The following is a 17719-nucleotide window of genomic DNA, read 5'->3' on the forward strand; positions in this document are numbered from 1 at the left end:
ATATATGGGCCCATAAGGGGTGGGCTTGGCATAGAGCCCTACAGCTCCTGGGAAAAGGCTGTGTTACAGCTAATCAGAAAAGGGGGGCACACATTGTATGACTCATCACTGTGCTCTTGCTCTTGAGTACTTGGGAAACCAACACACAAAAATGTATAGTAAGAGCTGGTCGGTAAAAGCAAAGAAAGCTAGCAGTGGTAAAGGAAAGATTAACCCAATCCCAAAAACTAAAGAAATAGATCTCAACCTTTTAAAGTCAGATCAGGTAAAAATTCCTGTATTGACATCTGAAGAAGCTGACATACTAACAGAAAAATAGAACATTAAAGCACAGAGATGTTAAAAAATATTTTAAAATCCACGAAACAATTCAAGTCTAATAAACATGAAGGGTTGGAAGAACAAAAATATCTTCATTATCCAAGCTAAAGCTCAGATATTTGGCAAGACGTCAGCTGAATCCCATACTAAATAATGTGCTCATAAATTAAAAGTAAAAACAACTTTCAGATTTAACTTACAGTCTTATCCTAAGTGATTTACAGCAAATGTAATAAAAGACTGAACATGTATTTTTTTCTTCAAAATGCTAGTTTGATAGACTTCATTTCTAGAATTATCCAACTACTTTTCAAGAAAGTTTGTAAAAAACTTATAAACACGTAGAAGTAGCTATTTTCACTTGATTCCAATCCCTTTCATACATGCAAGTACTACCTCTGCAAGACAGAACTAGTATTTTACCCTGGAATCCCAGGTAGTGGTATTTTCAGCCATCATTTTATTTCCATTATGAACCTCAATCACTGCAATAACCATAGTATCCTATATGACAAAAAAGTGTAAGTAAGAATGAATTATAATTAATACATTATTGGGCAAATGCAGCTGTATTATAAACCTTAAAGCATACACTTAGTATAGATTTATATTTTTATTTAATTATGAATATCAATTTGTTAGACATTTTTAACCATATCAGCTACGCCTTAAGACCACTAATTTATTTGTTTCCAGGTGACCAATTTCTTTTAGAGCCCATATTTAAACACAGAAACCATCCCTAACAATAACTGAAGGGAACAGTAAGCTGCAAAGAATTGCTAGGGAGGGGGGTGGGAAAATAACTAATCCTTGATTGTAGAAGTGAGACAGAGTGATTGACATGATTTTGATGAAAACTTTGAGCATGAATGACAAGCCTAAAGAGAGAGCATGGAATTAAAGGAAAAGCAATCTGTTTCAAGACAGTTATCTGATCTGGCTGGTTTTATGGCGGTTCTGCTCCAGTGCCAGGGCAAGACACTTTCTCATCTCCAAGAATGCTGCTCTTTCTTGTGAGTTTTTAGTGCATCCCATGATATGGTGGGTTCACAAGCATATAGCTGCTCTCCTGACTCATTCAGGCTATGGGCAAGGCATTTGAAATCAACTTTAAAAAGAGCATCACTTCAGCAGACAGACACTTTCTTACAGTCCCAGTATGGTGTTATTACCACACTACCCATTACAGTACACCTCAGTTCCCTCTAGCCCAAAAATACCCAATTAAGACCAGACAACACAATACAGCAGCTGACAAAAAAGACTGTCACCTGATTTCTTAAAAGAAAGATGTCAAAATCCCCAAGAACATAGACAGCAGCATCCTTATGTTGGCCAACAACATAACAATCATAGTAGTGGGTTAACAACAGGAAAAATAATTCATAGGTGTAGAACAGAAAAAGTAGTAAAACCTGTAGGATGGGGCAAGTTTGAAATGACACTGAACTGCAGCACTATGAATCTCCAAATATAAAAGCCAAGCAGCTGGGCTGCTTGATGCACCTACATACAGCCTCAGCGTGGATGTGTGACATGACCACACTCCAATGGTATCAACCACGTGCTAGCTACATACGACCTTTATTTACTCCAAGGCGGTCACATCATGGAAACAAGGCAAGGTCAGAGAGACTTTCCTAAAATGCTTTCTAGACCTGCAAGCTGCCTGTCATTTGGCTTGTCTTTCAGGCTCTACTGACACTAGTAGCTGCGACAATTTGACCAGGAGACACTAAACCAAGTTTGGAACAGAACAAGGAAACCTCATGTCTTGATGGTGTACTAAACAAAAGATACCTCAGTGAAATTAGGAGTGAGGATCAAGATTTCCCAGTGCCACTTCCAGCTTAATTTAAGTCATATGCTTACTGACCCTTGAAATTTAGAGAAACACCTTGTAAATACTGGGATGCTGTGAACAATGCTGAAAAACAAAAAAGCATAGATATTAAATATAAATTGTAAATCTGAGTAACATCACAGTACAATCCTGTTAACTGCTGTAAAATCAGTGTGATATAATCTTAAAACATTTAGCAAACTGAGTAATTACTCATGCTTAGAACATTTCCCCGATTCATTCTGTTGTCCTCTGATCACAAGAGAAGATCGAACTCTCAAGGATGGGATAACAAATTTGAACACATGCCATATGTTTAACCAAGCTATTCATCCAATTTTGTTTAACTCTTGCTATTTATATGCTAAATAGAAGATCAACTTTTGATCTTCCACAGCTTGGAATCTACCATATGGACATATTCTCCTTCTAAAAAAAAAATAAATAAATAAAGATAATCAAGGCCTGTTACTCAACTAAACTCAAAAGGCTTCAGAGTAGCATTTGCTAGACAAGAGTCTACATAGCAGACACAAACTCCATGTTGAATTTCACAGTAGCTAGTTCCAACATCTTGCCTGCCAATGAACAGTATTAATTTCACAGATTAATATGGCAGAAATAATGCTTATGATATGGCTTCAAATAACTTCATCAGGGTTAAAAAAAACCATAATCTTAAGGGTATCAACTCTTTATGGTCCCTTCCGATGGAAGACATCATATACTGGCATTAAAAAGCTAATCTTTCCTGGTAATACTGCTGTAGAGACCAGGCAGAAGTATTGTTAGTGCTGGAATTAGGCTCTGTACTGAAACATTTAGGAACATCTTGAAGGAAGCCAAGCATCACTTCTTGTATTATGGGCATGTTAATAGCATTAAGTATATAATAATATTTGATGATAGTATGCAAAAGAATTTTCCTGATAATTATATATTAAAAAATGCCAACAGTTTATTTCTATTTTGAGAATTAAGTTTCATGTGATTTTCTTGAAATCTGCTTAAGAAAGTTTGCAAACTTACAGATAAAGGCTTCCCAAAAAAAACCTGTACAAATAATAAGAATTAAAGTACAGCACCAACCTGTACAAGAAGAAAAAAATGCAGTTTTAGTCTCTGTAGGATTAGCTGTGTGTAAGCTTTGTATTTGACTCATTTGCTAATTTAGTCAGTATTAACGTACTAAGCAGAGACTTGAAGTAGATAACTTTGAAAGCAACAACTATTTAACATCTTGTTTTCATACTCTTGAACTACTTATTTATTGGCCATGGATTTATTTTTTTTTACATCCAGTATTAGCAGCTTCACTGTTAACCAAAGGGACAGCAGTTGTACAAAACAGGTTGATGCATGATGCATCAAGGCTTAAAAAAAAAAAATTGTGAACTTGATCATGTACTGTGTAATTACAACATGCCCTAGCAATTTTTTTCAATCCAAGTTATTAGGGCCTCCTACCTGATAGTTCAATGGAAATCTTGCAGAAAAAGATAATGTATCATGTATGGCAAAACAATGAAGTATAAAAACACAGTCCTTAATAGAAATACATCTAATAGAGAGTAACATACTCATTTTGCATTAGTGTTCCAGAGTAAAATTCACTTCCTTCTGAAATAGCTCCATTCAGAAACTTCTATAGAACATTTTAATAATTTTTGAGGCATTTGCTTTTGTGACACTCATTGCCTGTAATACCTACTTCAAACTATGTAAACTCTAATCACACACCATCATCTTTACTATGTTTCTTACTTGAGCAGCATTGGAGGGGGAGAAGGGTAACCAAGACACTTCTGGTTTTATAAAATGTGTGCAATTTTGAGGGGACATGTATCATGATTGTCAAAAACCAGGGACAACCATCACCTGTAACTAAAAAGCAGACATATGATACTGGCAAGGGAAGATGAGCAACCTCATAGTGCTAAGTAACTAACTTCAATAGATAAATGGCTCCAGCCTGTCAATCAATCCACACCTGTTGTGAAGTATTTAGTACTTCACAAGTTGCTACATTTATATCAAAGCATCTTTACCATTCTTTGCTCTTATTTTAGTAAGCTGTCAGCAAAAGTCAGCATATCAAAGAACCTACCTCAGCACATTTTCCTGTAAACTCAACCAGTGAAGGTCACTGTATTCCTAAAACGCTTTTGACACCAGCTGATGACAAGGTTTATTGAGTGTTAAAGGAATAGTAATGGCAACACAGGGTGTCTAACTTTCATGTCAATCCACATTAACTGTCTTCCCTCCCACCTCCGTACTGAACCCCACCACAAAAAGAGAAGACAGCTGTCTTCTGGCACACTGTATCAGGCAGGTCTTGAGGCACTGAGTTCAGCATAATAGCATTTTTTTCCTACCATATTGTATTTTTTTATACCATCCTGTCAACAATTTTATTAAATGCCCATTCAGATTCTATTCTTTTTAACATTTCAGAACACGGTGTCAAACTGTATAAAACATTTCAATTTTTATAAGCAAATGTTTCTCCGAGTTCCGTATCTGGTTTAATATAAAGTCAGCAAAATAGGAAGTAAAAACACCTTAAGCTTATACTACTTTCTAAAATACTTAATTCCCTGGTCCAGTTTCTAAACAAATAAGAAACTGGCTAAGAGATTGAGCACAAAAGGCTTTCAAATATATGTATTTTTAATAAAGTTATTTTATAAGTCACACACTTTTTTCAGTGTTTTAAAGTTCTTTTTAATTCTACAATTCTCATCACATTTCTTGCCTATAATGAAAAGCTACTAGTTAATTTTCTAAATTCCCAACTGATTTCTTCACATTTAAATACAAAGCACTCAAAGCTATTAAGACTGTGGCTCTCTCTGCCAAAAAAAGCAGCGCCAGAATAATGTCTATTCACTCAGTAACAAGTACTGAAAATTCTTTTCTAGGTCTAGGAGCCTATGATTTGGTAACATGTATTTTCAGATATTGTATATAAATCACCACCATAGAATTCAAGCACTTTGTTGGTAAAGCAGCAAAGCATAGAACTTGCAATACTTAGTACATTATTAAGCCAATCATCATAAAGCAGCTGAAGGCCATAATTTTTAAGGACTTATAGATAGTCTCTACATCTTACATATATAAATGACCAATTTAAAACATTGCATTTGTTACCCTTCTATTTGCCAGTTAACTTGGAATTCACTGAATACCAATAAAATGAAATATTTTATCAAAGTGCAAGACAAACTGTTGAAAATCAAGAACTGTAGCATCAGAGTCGAACCAAGAAAGCCAGACATTTAACTGCAAGTGCAGCACAGAAATCAGTAACAAAAGTAGCTGCTCCACTGTTTCACCTACTGTGCAAACATATTGAACTAAAAGCTAGTCTATGACACTCGTATTGACTTGAACTGGTATACTAAAGAGTCTATGATATATAGTAACCAAATTAAGCTGAGACAGACATCAGATGATGAAAAGCTGTTCAGTCAACAGTCCTGATACCAGATACCAAGTAGAATGTTATAAGGTAAAGGTAGTAGCTTGAAGAGCAAAATGTGAAACCAAGCAATTTCTGACTGCAGTCAAAAACATAATAGGAATTACATACACGTGACAGAATGAAAAAAGTAATAACACAAACACACAAAAGCCAAACAGAGAGGTTGACAACTGCCTCAACTGTTGAGTACAGAAACTACTGATTGTACAGAGCTCACTGAGCAAGTAAATTGCGTGCAAGGAACCACCACGACTCTCTAATATTTCTTTTGACTACAGAGAGGTCCTGAGATGAAAAAAAAATCCAAACCAACAGAACATCCAAATTACACCAAGAGAACATTAAGTACATTTTGTAGGGAATAGGGCACACTTCAATTGGCCACACTTTCACATTTCACTCAGTGACCAATTCTACAAATACAAACAAAACCAGTAAGCACATATTTAACTGCACCTTTTCTAATAAACCTTTAGAATAGTTGTTTATACGATTGCTCATTTCTAATAACCCCTGCAAAATATAAATCCCCAGTAATATTTCAACATTTAAATTATTAGTTACATTTAAATCGTAGACAGTCAAGTCTTGGACTATTCTTATCATCAACATCCACCTTCAACACCTTTAAACCTTATTTATTCTCTCACAAAAAACATGGGGTTCTCCCAGGAAGTCACTTACATAGTGACTTAAGTCCAGGTTAGCACCCATACTGTAAAACTAGGATTTTTTTATCACTTCACTACTTAATGCTTTTGTGTTTTATTTATTGTTACCATTTGTCTGTGTCTGCATCTCTGGGTTGAGATCATGACTTCCTACGTCCTTCATAATGCTAGATACAGTACAGAAACACAAAAAACTTACTGAAACATTTCTTAAAATACTGATGAACTGCAAGAAAGTCTGAACTCTTGTTAGTTTGCCATGACCCACAAACAAAAAGAGCAAAAACATTTGTCGAATAAATGCCTTAGTGACCTAGGTAGCCCACAGCATTGAACCCATCCTCCCCATTACCTTTCCTCTCCTTCCAGTGTATAAACTCTAAATATCAGAAAGCTGTTTCACACACAAAAGAAGCATTCAGCCACTCAAAACAAATACGGTATGTATATTTGAAGAGGACATACTGATGGTTCCTACACTTGGCAATATTCCACTGGGGTGGAATATTCTTCAAAAATAATTTCAAAAAACAATGTATCTCTGAAACTTGCAAGATTAATATACAATAAAAACATTCCTTAAAGAAACTAGGTGTGGGGCAGGGGGCTTATCAAGCCACTTTGCTTAACAATGCTGAATAAAACAGCCTGCAGATGTCTTCCTGCTGTGACCATGTATTATTAACAAGCATATTGCTACAGCATTGAATAGACTGGAGCCCACAGCACAAATAAGTGCACCAGTGAATAACACTGTAATTTTCCAGAAGCACTTACTTTCTAATAGACAAAAGGTTACAAAGTGGGTAAAACCAGGGAAAGTAACAGAAAAGGAAAGGCCAGGAAAGTGAACATGCAATAGACAAAGATATCTGTATTAGTCTTGTTGCAGGTGATAAACTGTAATTTGTAAATAATTTCTGAAAACTAAGGTCTTTTTAACCTGCTGCCCATAGAAATATTTAAGACTTTGGATAACCATATTTTTCTCCAAAAACACAACTTCTCAGTGCAGAGTCACAACTATGGTAAAGTCCAAAAATAATAATGCAACAGAATCATGCTTCCCATTACCCAATCTCAACTACTTCTGAATTTTTATGAGTAAAAAACCCCACACACCCAAGTATTACCAAAAAAATGCTACTAAGTGATTCAGGTATAGAAAAATAAAATTGCTACAGTCGCTAAAAGCCACTTTATTCCCCTTGGCAGATCAGAATTTAATATTCCAATAATAGTGTAAATGTATAAATACAGTAAACATGAAGGCTACCAAATTTTTTAGCTGTAATTTCCCAAAGTATTATCTTGAAGCCAATTATGATACTGCAATACCCCTTCATAGTCAGATATCCTTTTAAATATGTAGTTTGCTTTCTTGCTAATTAATAGATGGCCTTTGCCCATCTTCCTTTCTCACAAAGGAGAAAAAGTAGTATGTCACAAAACAAAAATGATAAAACTACAGTGACACTATATCCTTATTTTAATTTCAACAAATACTACCTGAAATACCTGGCAGTTTTGTTGGTCAGACATCATAAATTTAAACTTTGCTAGTTCAACAAATAATTAAATTCTCAAAAAGTACAGGTAATTAAAACTACCAAAAATTAAAATTGAGTAAGAATCAGCAATTATAGACTGCATGTATTTTACCAGATCTGCAAGGGACTCTAATTAAACACGTATTAATTGCCCTAATCTTCTTAGGCAAGTAATAAATTGGAAGAGCTGATTAATGCACTGGATTTAGTTCAGCTTGTTAAATCTGACACCCTGGCAAAGGAAGACTATCTTGAAAAGCTCTTCTAGCTAAGTAATTGGAATTTTACTCTCAGTAATTTGCTGTTCCATAATAAGCGCTATTTAGTATATTGACTCTTCCTAAGTTGTTTTTTTTAAACACATATTTGTTATATTTAAACAGTACCATTATGCTGCTTATAAAGATTATGAAAAATTATGAACTTTGACCTTTACTGTCCATCAAAAGTCACTTTCACTCTGAATACAAATTAGTATTTTCCTTGTAGGCTATGAATCCTAATTAATTTTAATTCTAGAAGGTGCTAATAACATTTTATTAGGTCCGTACGGACACATTAAGTCCTTCATACAATTCATAAAGCCAGCAACCAAACTAGTTTTCAATATTAAATAACTGTTGATGATTGCTGGAATACAATGAAAGATTATTCTGCAACAAGCCCCAATTTCTCCTCACCTTTTTATCTATTTACACAAACACTTCTACACACACACAGATAGTCACCTGGCAAGGGAGTGAAACATTTTATGACAGTAATAAAGCAGAATCAGTCATAAAAGAAGAAAAATAAAAAGTTTGGAAACCTGCAAGTAGCAATGTTAAAGGTCTGATTTCTCTCCAACACAGTTATTACTTATATTATTAGCTTATAACATGGAAAGGTGCATTGAGCTTAATTTAAAAATAAGCAGATGTGGATGAACAAAAAAAGAAATTTCCTCTACTAAGGAAAAAAACAGCAAGTATCGAGTAGGACAACAGAATTTTTTATATTTGAAGAACATTTTGAAGTATTCTATGATGCTTCAACAGCTTATGGTAAGTCCTAGAAAATGTGGAAGAGTATAAAGCCTTAATTAAAAGTATCTCAAAAGTCATACATGTTCCAGAGTTCAGCCTGAAAAAATCCTAAATACATAAATATCTCCTTGTCTCCATATTTTTATTCTGTACTCAGAGTTGACATTTCATATTCTGCTCTAGAGCTTAAACATCTAAAATCTGTTACTCTTCTGTTAGCAAAAACTAGTGCTCATACATCTTGTCACTGTCACAATGAATCTAAAACCAATCCTTTGTTCTTCAGGTAAAATCTAATATCAGCTAAGGAGTCAGACATTCATTTTGAGCAGTAAAATGATTTTTACAAATGACCTATAATGCTTATTACAAGCAAATACCAAAATACTGATGAGGTAATATTGGGGGACTGATAAGTCAGAAGATAAGACTTGAAGGTACTTAAAAGAACTAGTTAAACTTGGGTGACAAGTTTAAACAAATGTTACACTTCTCTTTCACCGGTTGTGTATTACTTGCAACAAAAGGGCTTTGGACTGTGTCTGAGGCTCCCATGTACTATTACAAGAAATCCTAAGTAGCAACTGCCACTATTTTCCAGTTGATCGCAACAACCGTTTAAAAGATCTGTTAAACTAGCTACTACAGACAAGTCATGACAAGAAATTCCGCACCTGAACTTGAAGTCTCTAATACAGAGACCTTCAAGGTTTATAAAAAGACTGACATGATGAGAAAAGCCCTCAAACTTCAAGACTTATGTAACTGAAAGCAAAAGAGAACTGGAATTCTAAACAGACTCGACTTCCTAAGCAGAGTGTCAATTCAGTGCTGCTGAACATCAACTTAAGTTTGAAATATGACAAATACTAAGTTTGCAACCTGTCTCTGTGCACACAAGCTCCATTTCATTGCCTGAGAAGACATAACATGGCTTTATCAGTGGTATAATACAGTTAGTCATAACTCACAATTGAGCAAGGAATGCCACTGTGTATTCATTAAGTAGGAAGTCAATGAAAGTTACAAAATTCCTGATGAAAGAAGATTCAGACTACAGGACGTGCTTAACCTGCCAAGAGCAAGAAGTCAGTGACTACAACTTCTAGTTCAGAAGATGCTGGGGTCTGTCTCACTTGAAAGAAATACGCAGTAACTGGAAAAGCAGAATGCTAGAAGAAGTTATCTCTTCCTAAGATTCCTTTCCAATTTTACAACACATCACAAAAAAAATAACCTAAATTCCAAGTACACGGTGGAAATAATAAAAATATTTTAGATTATATAGAGCAATGAGCTAGATATGCACATTCTGGAAAGTACATTGGAATGCACAGCATGAAGTCATTTAGACCAAAGCATTTATTATTGCATTTATTAAGGTTTAGTTCCAGTTCAGAGGATTGCAGTATCTTCTGATAAACTGAAATCACATTAACAGCTCAAATCCCTCTTTTTGTATAGCAAATCTGAAGAAGGTAGAGACCTTGTTTTCTCTTCTACATACTTTCTAACAAAAAAAACAACCCCAAACCATTGTGTTTTTTGTGGCAAAAATAATTCTACATCTATCTTCTCAGCACTTTTCTACAATCTTTCTCCATTTCTGCAGGCAATACAAAGCTTAGCTTCAGCATTTCCTGTCAACATTAAAGCCTAAAATCCTGACAAGCACATGACAAAGTCTTGTGTTTGAAGATGCTATGTATTTAAATTTTCATATCACACTTTCCAAATGTTACAAGCATACAAATCAAATGCATGCTCTTACTCTTGCCAAAGAGCTTTCTAGAAAAAAAGAACACCTACAAGATTTCCAGTTTTTACTGATTTATCTCTCCTTTTCCGCATGCTTCTGAACTTCACACTCTTTCAGTCCTTGAAATTGAAACGCAGAAAAAAATGTTGCCAAAGAGATTTCCATAAAATTCTTTAAACAAAAGTTTAATTATGACTGCTTCCCGAGTAATATTTGTAAGCTGCAGAGACTGATAATGAACTACCATTCTACTTTCAACAACTTAAGGATGTCTGTGCTCTATACAGACAATCTATACTCAAACTTCTTATGAAATACAAGCTTGTTATTACCTAAACAAACCATTGTTATTATAAAAGTAGCATGACTCCTGCACGTTTTACTTCAATTATGCTTGTTCTTAAAAAAAGGTGAATACTGTAAGAGGTAATTCCATTTTTCCCCACATATTCTATAAAAACAACTATAACTTTCAAAAGTTATAATTACTACATTCTTCAAACACTTGAGACCTACTCACTTCTGAATTCTAGCAATTTAGTTCATCATCCTAGATAAGACACTAATTTTAAATCCTTGGTTAATGGGTGAGTAACTGATATTTAAGCAGAATGTTGAACTTCATGACAATACATAATCTTGTTCATTTCAGCAGAATTGATAAAGTACTTAAAAGGTAAACAGTGCTTATCTTTCTTAGATCACATATCACATGGGACTTGTGAACAGACCAGAATTTCACCTCCAGTTTTTGAGGTTCACACTTTTACATAAGCAGCATCAGAGAAAGATACATCACCAAAAACTGGTGATGGAGGAACTAGCAAAGTCTAGCCTTGCATTTTTGCTAAAAGAAACTTGTAACTTACACCGCAAGTGATACATTAGAGATTCAACTAACATATTAAAGATTCAAAAGCTTTCCACTTGAATCTTTAACATACAATTTTTCTTGTTTTTCATGATTTTCTAAATAATTGTTTTAAACGTTCATCTGAGACATCTCAGTGCAACAATACAACTGATCCTCTCTCATGGAACAGTCTCTCACATCTGAAAAGTACAGTTAACCAGACTGCTACCAAACTGTGTGTAAAATAATTACTTTTTTATAACCTGATAGCAAATTAAATTTGATAGATTAATTTTTGAAGTAGATCAGAGGTGTCTGCTAATAATTATTCATCTTTGTTTATCATATTAATTTCTATTGGTAAGTGCATATAGGCATCTTCTCCACTATGCATAGACCCACACATCTTCCAGTATTCAAGACTCAACAATTAACAATCTTGAAATCCAACAGTTGCAAATCGTAAGTGATGTAACCCAGCTGAAACATTCTAGAAAGAAATCAGAGATCACTGCAGACCTCATCAACTTCTAGTCTACCTGCAAGATGTTTGCTCAACAAACTGCAGATGCATACCTTCAAAACACATTGAAACAAATACATTGCATATACAACTTCCCCTCGCAGAAGTGGGATTCAAAGAATAAGCGTGGCAGATGCCATCCAATTTCACTAAATACATTCATGCAAAGAACTCTTATACCATGATGAAAAGGACTATAAGAGAACTTAAAGGAAAGAGACAAACTTAAGTATAACAAGGGCAAAAAATCTATTGTTTGGCAAAAAACCCCCTTTCAAACAGGTATTTCTTGTAGACTGTAGTATAATTACTTAGCTATACTGTACAATGAAAAGCATTAATTGCTTGCAGCCACACAACTTCATCAAGGAAGAACACAGTATTAAAAATTTACAATAAAAATTAATAGTCAAAGTTTCGCTTTGCATCAGAATGTTATGACTACACTCTTTGGATCCAACAACTCATCATAAACTTACTTTTGTATGACATTCTGTAAGCTGAGCATCATCCCCAGTTCACTCTTCATCTTTTCTCTGTTGGCACGGCACTCTGCCAGATAGCGGAGAGCCTGAAAGGAAGAGAACCACATTGATCAGCATGATGTACAATAATAAAAATGAATGTTAATGTACTGGACATCTGCAAGACATTCACAATGGGAGTTCTAGTAAGAAGACAAGAGTATTATCACCTTGTTTTATTCTAATAAATAGAAAGCATGAATATCTAATCTATGAGGAAAGGTTGAAAGACTAAGCTTGTTTACATCAGCTAAGAGAGTCTAAAGGATAATCTAACAGCTGTCTACAACTACTCAAAAAGTCTTTTACAAAGATGACAAAGCCAAGCTTTCCTCTACAGCTGCACACAATGTAACAAGTGGGAACAGCAACAAACTGCAGCTTGGGAAGTTCAAACCAGGTATTCTAACAAGTTTTTCCACTAAGAAGGTAGTTCAACACCGGAAGAAATGACCTAGCAGGACTGCAGGATCACTGAGACAAAGCTACAACTGACCTGATGGAGCATTGGTGACAGTCCAAATTCAAGCAGGAAGTCGAAGCAAGTGACTTCAAGAAGTCCCTTCCAAGAAACATTTGCGATCTGAGATCTAAAGTAATTTTTATTCTGTATTCCTCTAGTAGAATGTAAGTTATTTCTGTGGGCTTCCGCAGTACTAAAAAACTCACCACCATCAAGCTTCTGTTGTCCACAGAAAGAGGTCTACCATATTTGACATGTAGATGTGGCACTTAGGGACATAGTTTAGTGGTGAACTTGTCAGTACTTGATCAGATTTGATGATCTTAAAGATCTTTTTCAACCTGAAAGATTCTACAATTCTAAAGACTGATTGCAAAATTCATCACCCCAAGCAGCAAACTGATTAGGTTACTGTTACCTAAACAGGACAGTTAGTTATTTGTTGTCCAAGGTTTTGTTTACTTGACTTTCAAGGCAGACTCCTTGCATAACTTCACATTGCTGATCCAAGTCAGTAATTGCATTATTTGCATGATCCTCCTAACATAATACTCTTCAAGTTAAAATGTGAGTCCTTCTTTTAATCTCTCTATTGTTAGTGCTGACAAAGTTTTCTTAGAGGGATCTCCAAAGGTGTACTGCACATCGTGCTTTAATTAGTGTTTTATTGATGTAGGTACATGAACTCCACTTGCAAAATCTAACAATACACAGAGAGAATGGGTTATGAAATAATCCATGGGCTGTTTCATATGGGTTATGAAAAAACCCATAGGTTTTGTGATAGCAAGGTTTAAAAGTGCACCAATTCTTTAAATATAGCTGTGTAGTAGCTATGCTGCTCAATAATGGCTTAAAAAAAATAGCATGCTTCTTAATCCCTTCACAGATAGACCTCTAATTATCTGGGTTTTTTCTAAATCATCTTCAGTGTGTATAAGGTAAAAGTCAAGACTATTTGATTGCCATTTGAGAAAGTCTGGCTGCTATCTGACATAATAAAAACTCTAAATGCCTTTTTTACTATTTCCTGATGTGGAACAGTATCAATAATTGCGGTTTATAAATCTTACATATGCATTTATTTCTTACCCTCCAACAACGGGGTATCTGAGTGACAGCTCCAAACTACTAGCTTTCATGTTAAGGCATGTAAGACCAGGGGAAAAAGTTCCTCATTTTGATCAGTCTCTGTTCAGGCAACTTGGTAAGGATGTAAAGTTGTTGGACAAGGAAAAACCTATTATCTTAACAGCTATTATTTCAGTCAAAATGTAGGCAGTCTCTTTTCCATCTGTTACATATTCTTCACACACAAATGTAACTTCCTCTAAAATAAGACCAAAGAAAAAGTTATCAGAATAACTTAAATGATCTGACTTTTCAACACTAGGAAGCTGTATTCCTTCTGCCCCCACGGGAGACACAGAGGTCTGCACCTTCAGAGAACTGAGGTCATTTATGGTAATATATACTGTTCACTGAAGTTTACCAAAGCCATAAGGAAGATAACCATTATGGACTTTGGTTCAGCCTCTGTTCAGCAAAACACTTACCTACGGTAGCTCTAATCTCACAAGTAATTTCATCATGATCAATAGAACTATCTCTGTACTTAAATATAAAAAAGAACAAGGTTGTCAATCTTAATAACAAAAGACACCTTTGCAAGAGAAATGTTAATGTAGTTTCTTAACTTCAGAGTTCTGTTTTTGAAAATTTTAGTCAAAAAAAAGGAGTATTGCCTAGGTTATTTCCATATTTATTTTTATTTTTTTTTAAAACATGCAAAACTTTTAGTATCTGAAGTGTACGATAAAGAAGTCCTGGAATCAAAGCTAGAGAAACTTATTTAAAAAATATACCACATCTTGATTGGACAGAAGAGAGGACTGAGCTGAAACTGCACATGGGGAGGAAAATATCCTCCCTGAAAGATTCTGTAACAGACTAAAAAAGTTAAATAAGGAACTCTTATGATTCGTACATATAATTCATAATTTTAGCCATGGGAATCACACAATAACATGAGAGATTGTAGAACAGTGCTGTACATCCTTTTATTATGTATGAGCTTAATGGAAAAGTCACTACATTTAACAATTCCCATTCAAATGGGAGCACCTTTTTGACCAATGATACAGCTAGAAAAACAAAATTGCTTTCAGAATGGAAAAATATATTAAAAAAAAGACTAAAAAGGTAACAGCAAGGATATTAAAAGCTACAAAACTTAAAAGGTTCAAGAACTCATGAACACAAGGAGTCTGAGTAGCAGACAAAGAACATGTTTTCATAGTAAAGTGATCAATTTCTGACTTCAGCCAGGGTCCTGGAGGACAGTATGGGCTCCTCTAAATCCTGATTCTTAATCCGCTCTAACTGTAAGATTATTACTAAATGGAACAACACAGCTGTCTCACATTCCCACCCAACAAGATGTCCTTACAACACAACCTGAATAACATCTGGGGCTGTGGAACTACACTGTAAACTGGGTTTGCCCTCATCAATCAGGCTGAGTCAGTTCTTTTTATGTAGTCAGTTTTTGTAACATGATCACAGATTCATTAACAAATCTCACGCAGACAGAGAGAATACACAGCCCCAAAGAAGCAAAAGTGAGACATCCAAACAAGATCCACTTTTAAGACCACAACCTAAGGAAACTGCACTGGAAAGAAAACCAATGCAACATATTCCCAAGAACTGAAACCTCAACTCAAAAGTTCTTCCAGTGAAGAATATTATAGGCTGCCAAATGCTATGGCACAGCTAACTTAGAAACCACTAAGCAGCACACAGGTCTCCTAGATTACAGGACCTCATTCCCTGAATCCAGAAGAGTATCAGATACAATGAAGTAATTCCCAGAAGTCTAGTAGCATCCACTATAGAAGTGGAAAAAAACCCAGAATTATGGTACTGGTAGTTCTTAATGATATAAAGAAAAGGCAGAGCTCTTCATTTTTTAGTTTCATGTTGTTTACAATGCAATAATGACATAAAAATGGAAAACTGAGCACCATATAAATTTTAGTAACTTAAAAGTCTTATTCAATCCTTGTGGGGAACAGTCCATCTTCTCTCCCCCCACATAAGACTAAACAAAATGAGATTTTAACAAAATCTTTCCTTCTGTTCATCCTGTTTCTAAGCAATAAATTCACTCTTTAAAGTTGGTATTCAAACCCAGGATGAGAAATCAGGACTTTGAAGAAACAAAAAAAGCTGTAACCAGTTGTACTGGATATTAAGAGATTTTAATTTGCTTTCTCAGGGCCATGGCAGGGTTTGTTTGTTTGTCTTTGATACCATGAGGGTGGTCACATGCCAGCACAGGGTGCCAGAGAGGCTGTGGAATCCCCATCCTTCAAGGTGTTCAAGAATCAAACAGATTCAACTAAGCCATGATGTTAATTTGAGCATGGGATTGGGCTACATCACCTTTGGAGGTAATTCCTAACCTAAATTATCCTATGATTTTAAAATTATTTTTTCTTTTATAATATGAATGTCAAATCACTGTGTATATTTACCAAGCTCCATGACTTCATCTTAAGAAAGCAATTTAAGGGCTCTTAGCTCACTCCACACAAAATTTAAAATAGCTGCATTAGGGAAAAAATGCAATGTAAATTATTCTCCTCCAAAATACATAAAATTTCCACAGGATCATGTATTACTGCTATAAAATTTTTGAAAGACATATTTCAAAAAAACAAACATGCATAACAAATATCAACATAAAACCAGGTTTTATTTTTTACATTTTTCACTTGTTGAAAGACATTAACAAAATCACAAAACGTCCTACTGACACACAAATTGCTCTCTAGAATACTTACTAGTAAAGCTGAATGAACAACTGGAGGGTTGGGATGGTCCAGAAACAGAATGAGACCCGGCAGGCATCCCTGATCCTGAACAATGGCCCTTCTGTTCAATGGGTCAGCTGCGAGATCTCGGAGCTGGTTAACAACAGACAGTGCATCAGGCTCCTCACTCATAGTAGAATTCATTTTTCCTGCACCATGCATCCAAAATACCTGCTGAGAAAAAAAAATAATCTGTATTAGTATAATACCACAACACTTATCAATTAAAACAAAGATAAGACAAAAGCAAAGAGGTATAGATTTGTTAGAAGCATGAAAGTATAAAAAAAAAATAATCCAAGGACTAGAATTCATAGAATGTGGATGGAATTGGTAACAATGTGGATCTCAACATTAAAATGGAAATCCAAAACTTCCTATGTAGAAAACAGTTTTAGTCAGTAGTATTTTTATTTGTTTCCTATATATAATTTCAGCCAGCCTTTATAGGAGTATGTTTGTGTTGTTTTGCTTATACTGGCAAGTATTTCCCAGAAATCCATCTTTTTCTCACAACAAGGCACCTTAGAGTCTATAAACATCCTCCTGTATAAACATGTAAAATCGAAATCTTTTCAGAGTACCTTTAAAAATAATCAAACTTAACACAAAAATGAACTAGAAAAACCATTAAAACTTTTAACTCCACATCAAGAGGAGTGAACATTACGTTTCAATCTGGATATATATATCAAATAACTTGTGCAATGTCATACTTCAAGGCAAAAATGGTTTTAGAGGGTGGGTTTTGCATGGGTTAGTTTTTCACTAGGACCATCTCCAGAAAGAAAGCAAGTCACTGCTTGCTCCTGCTGA

The 17719-nt window shown here is 34.9% G+C and overlaps 1 protein-coding gene across 1 annotated transcript in view; it reads right to left on the reverse strand.

Moving 5' to 3' along the window:
* Positions 1 to 17065, reverse strand: part of ARMC1 (armadillo repeat containing 1) — a 30787-nt gene extending 13722 nt beyond the window's left edge. The window contains exons 1-2 of the mRNA XM_009995547.1: positions 16874 to 17065; positions 12518 to 12609 (exon numbers count right to left, since the gene is read on the reverse strand). Coding sequence (XP_009993849.1) covers positions 12518 to 12609; positions 16874 to 17065 — 284 coding nt within the window. The remainder of the gene's footprint in view (positions 1 to 12517; positions 12610 to 16873) is intronic.
* Positions 17066 to 17719: the final 654 nt, after the last annotated feature.

Source organism: Chaetura pelagica, unplaced genomic scaffold, assembly GCF_000747805.2.
Source record: "Chaetura pelagica isolate M959 unplaced genomic scaffold, ChaPel_1.0 scaffold83, whole genome shotgun sequence".
NCBI lineage: Eukaryota > Metazoa > Chordata > Aves > Apodiformes > Apodidae > Chaetura > Chaetura pelagica.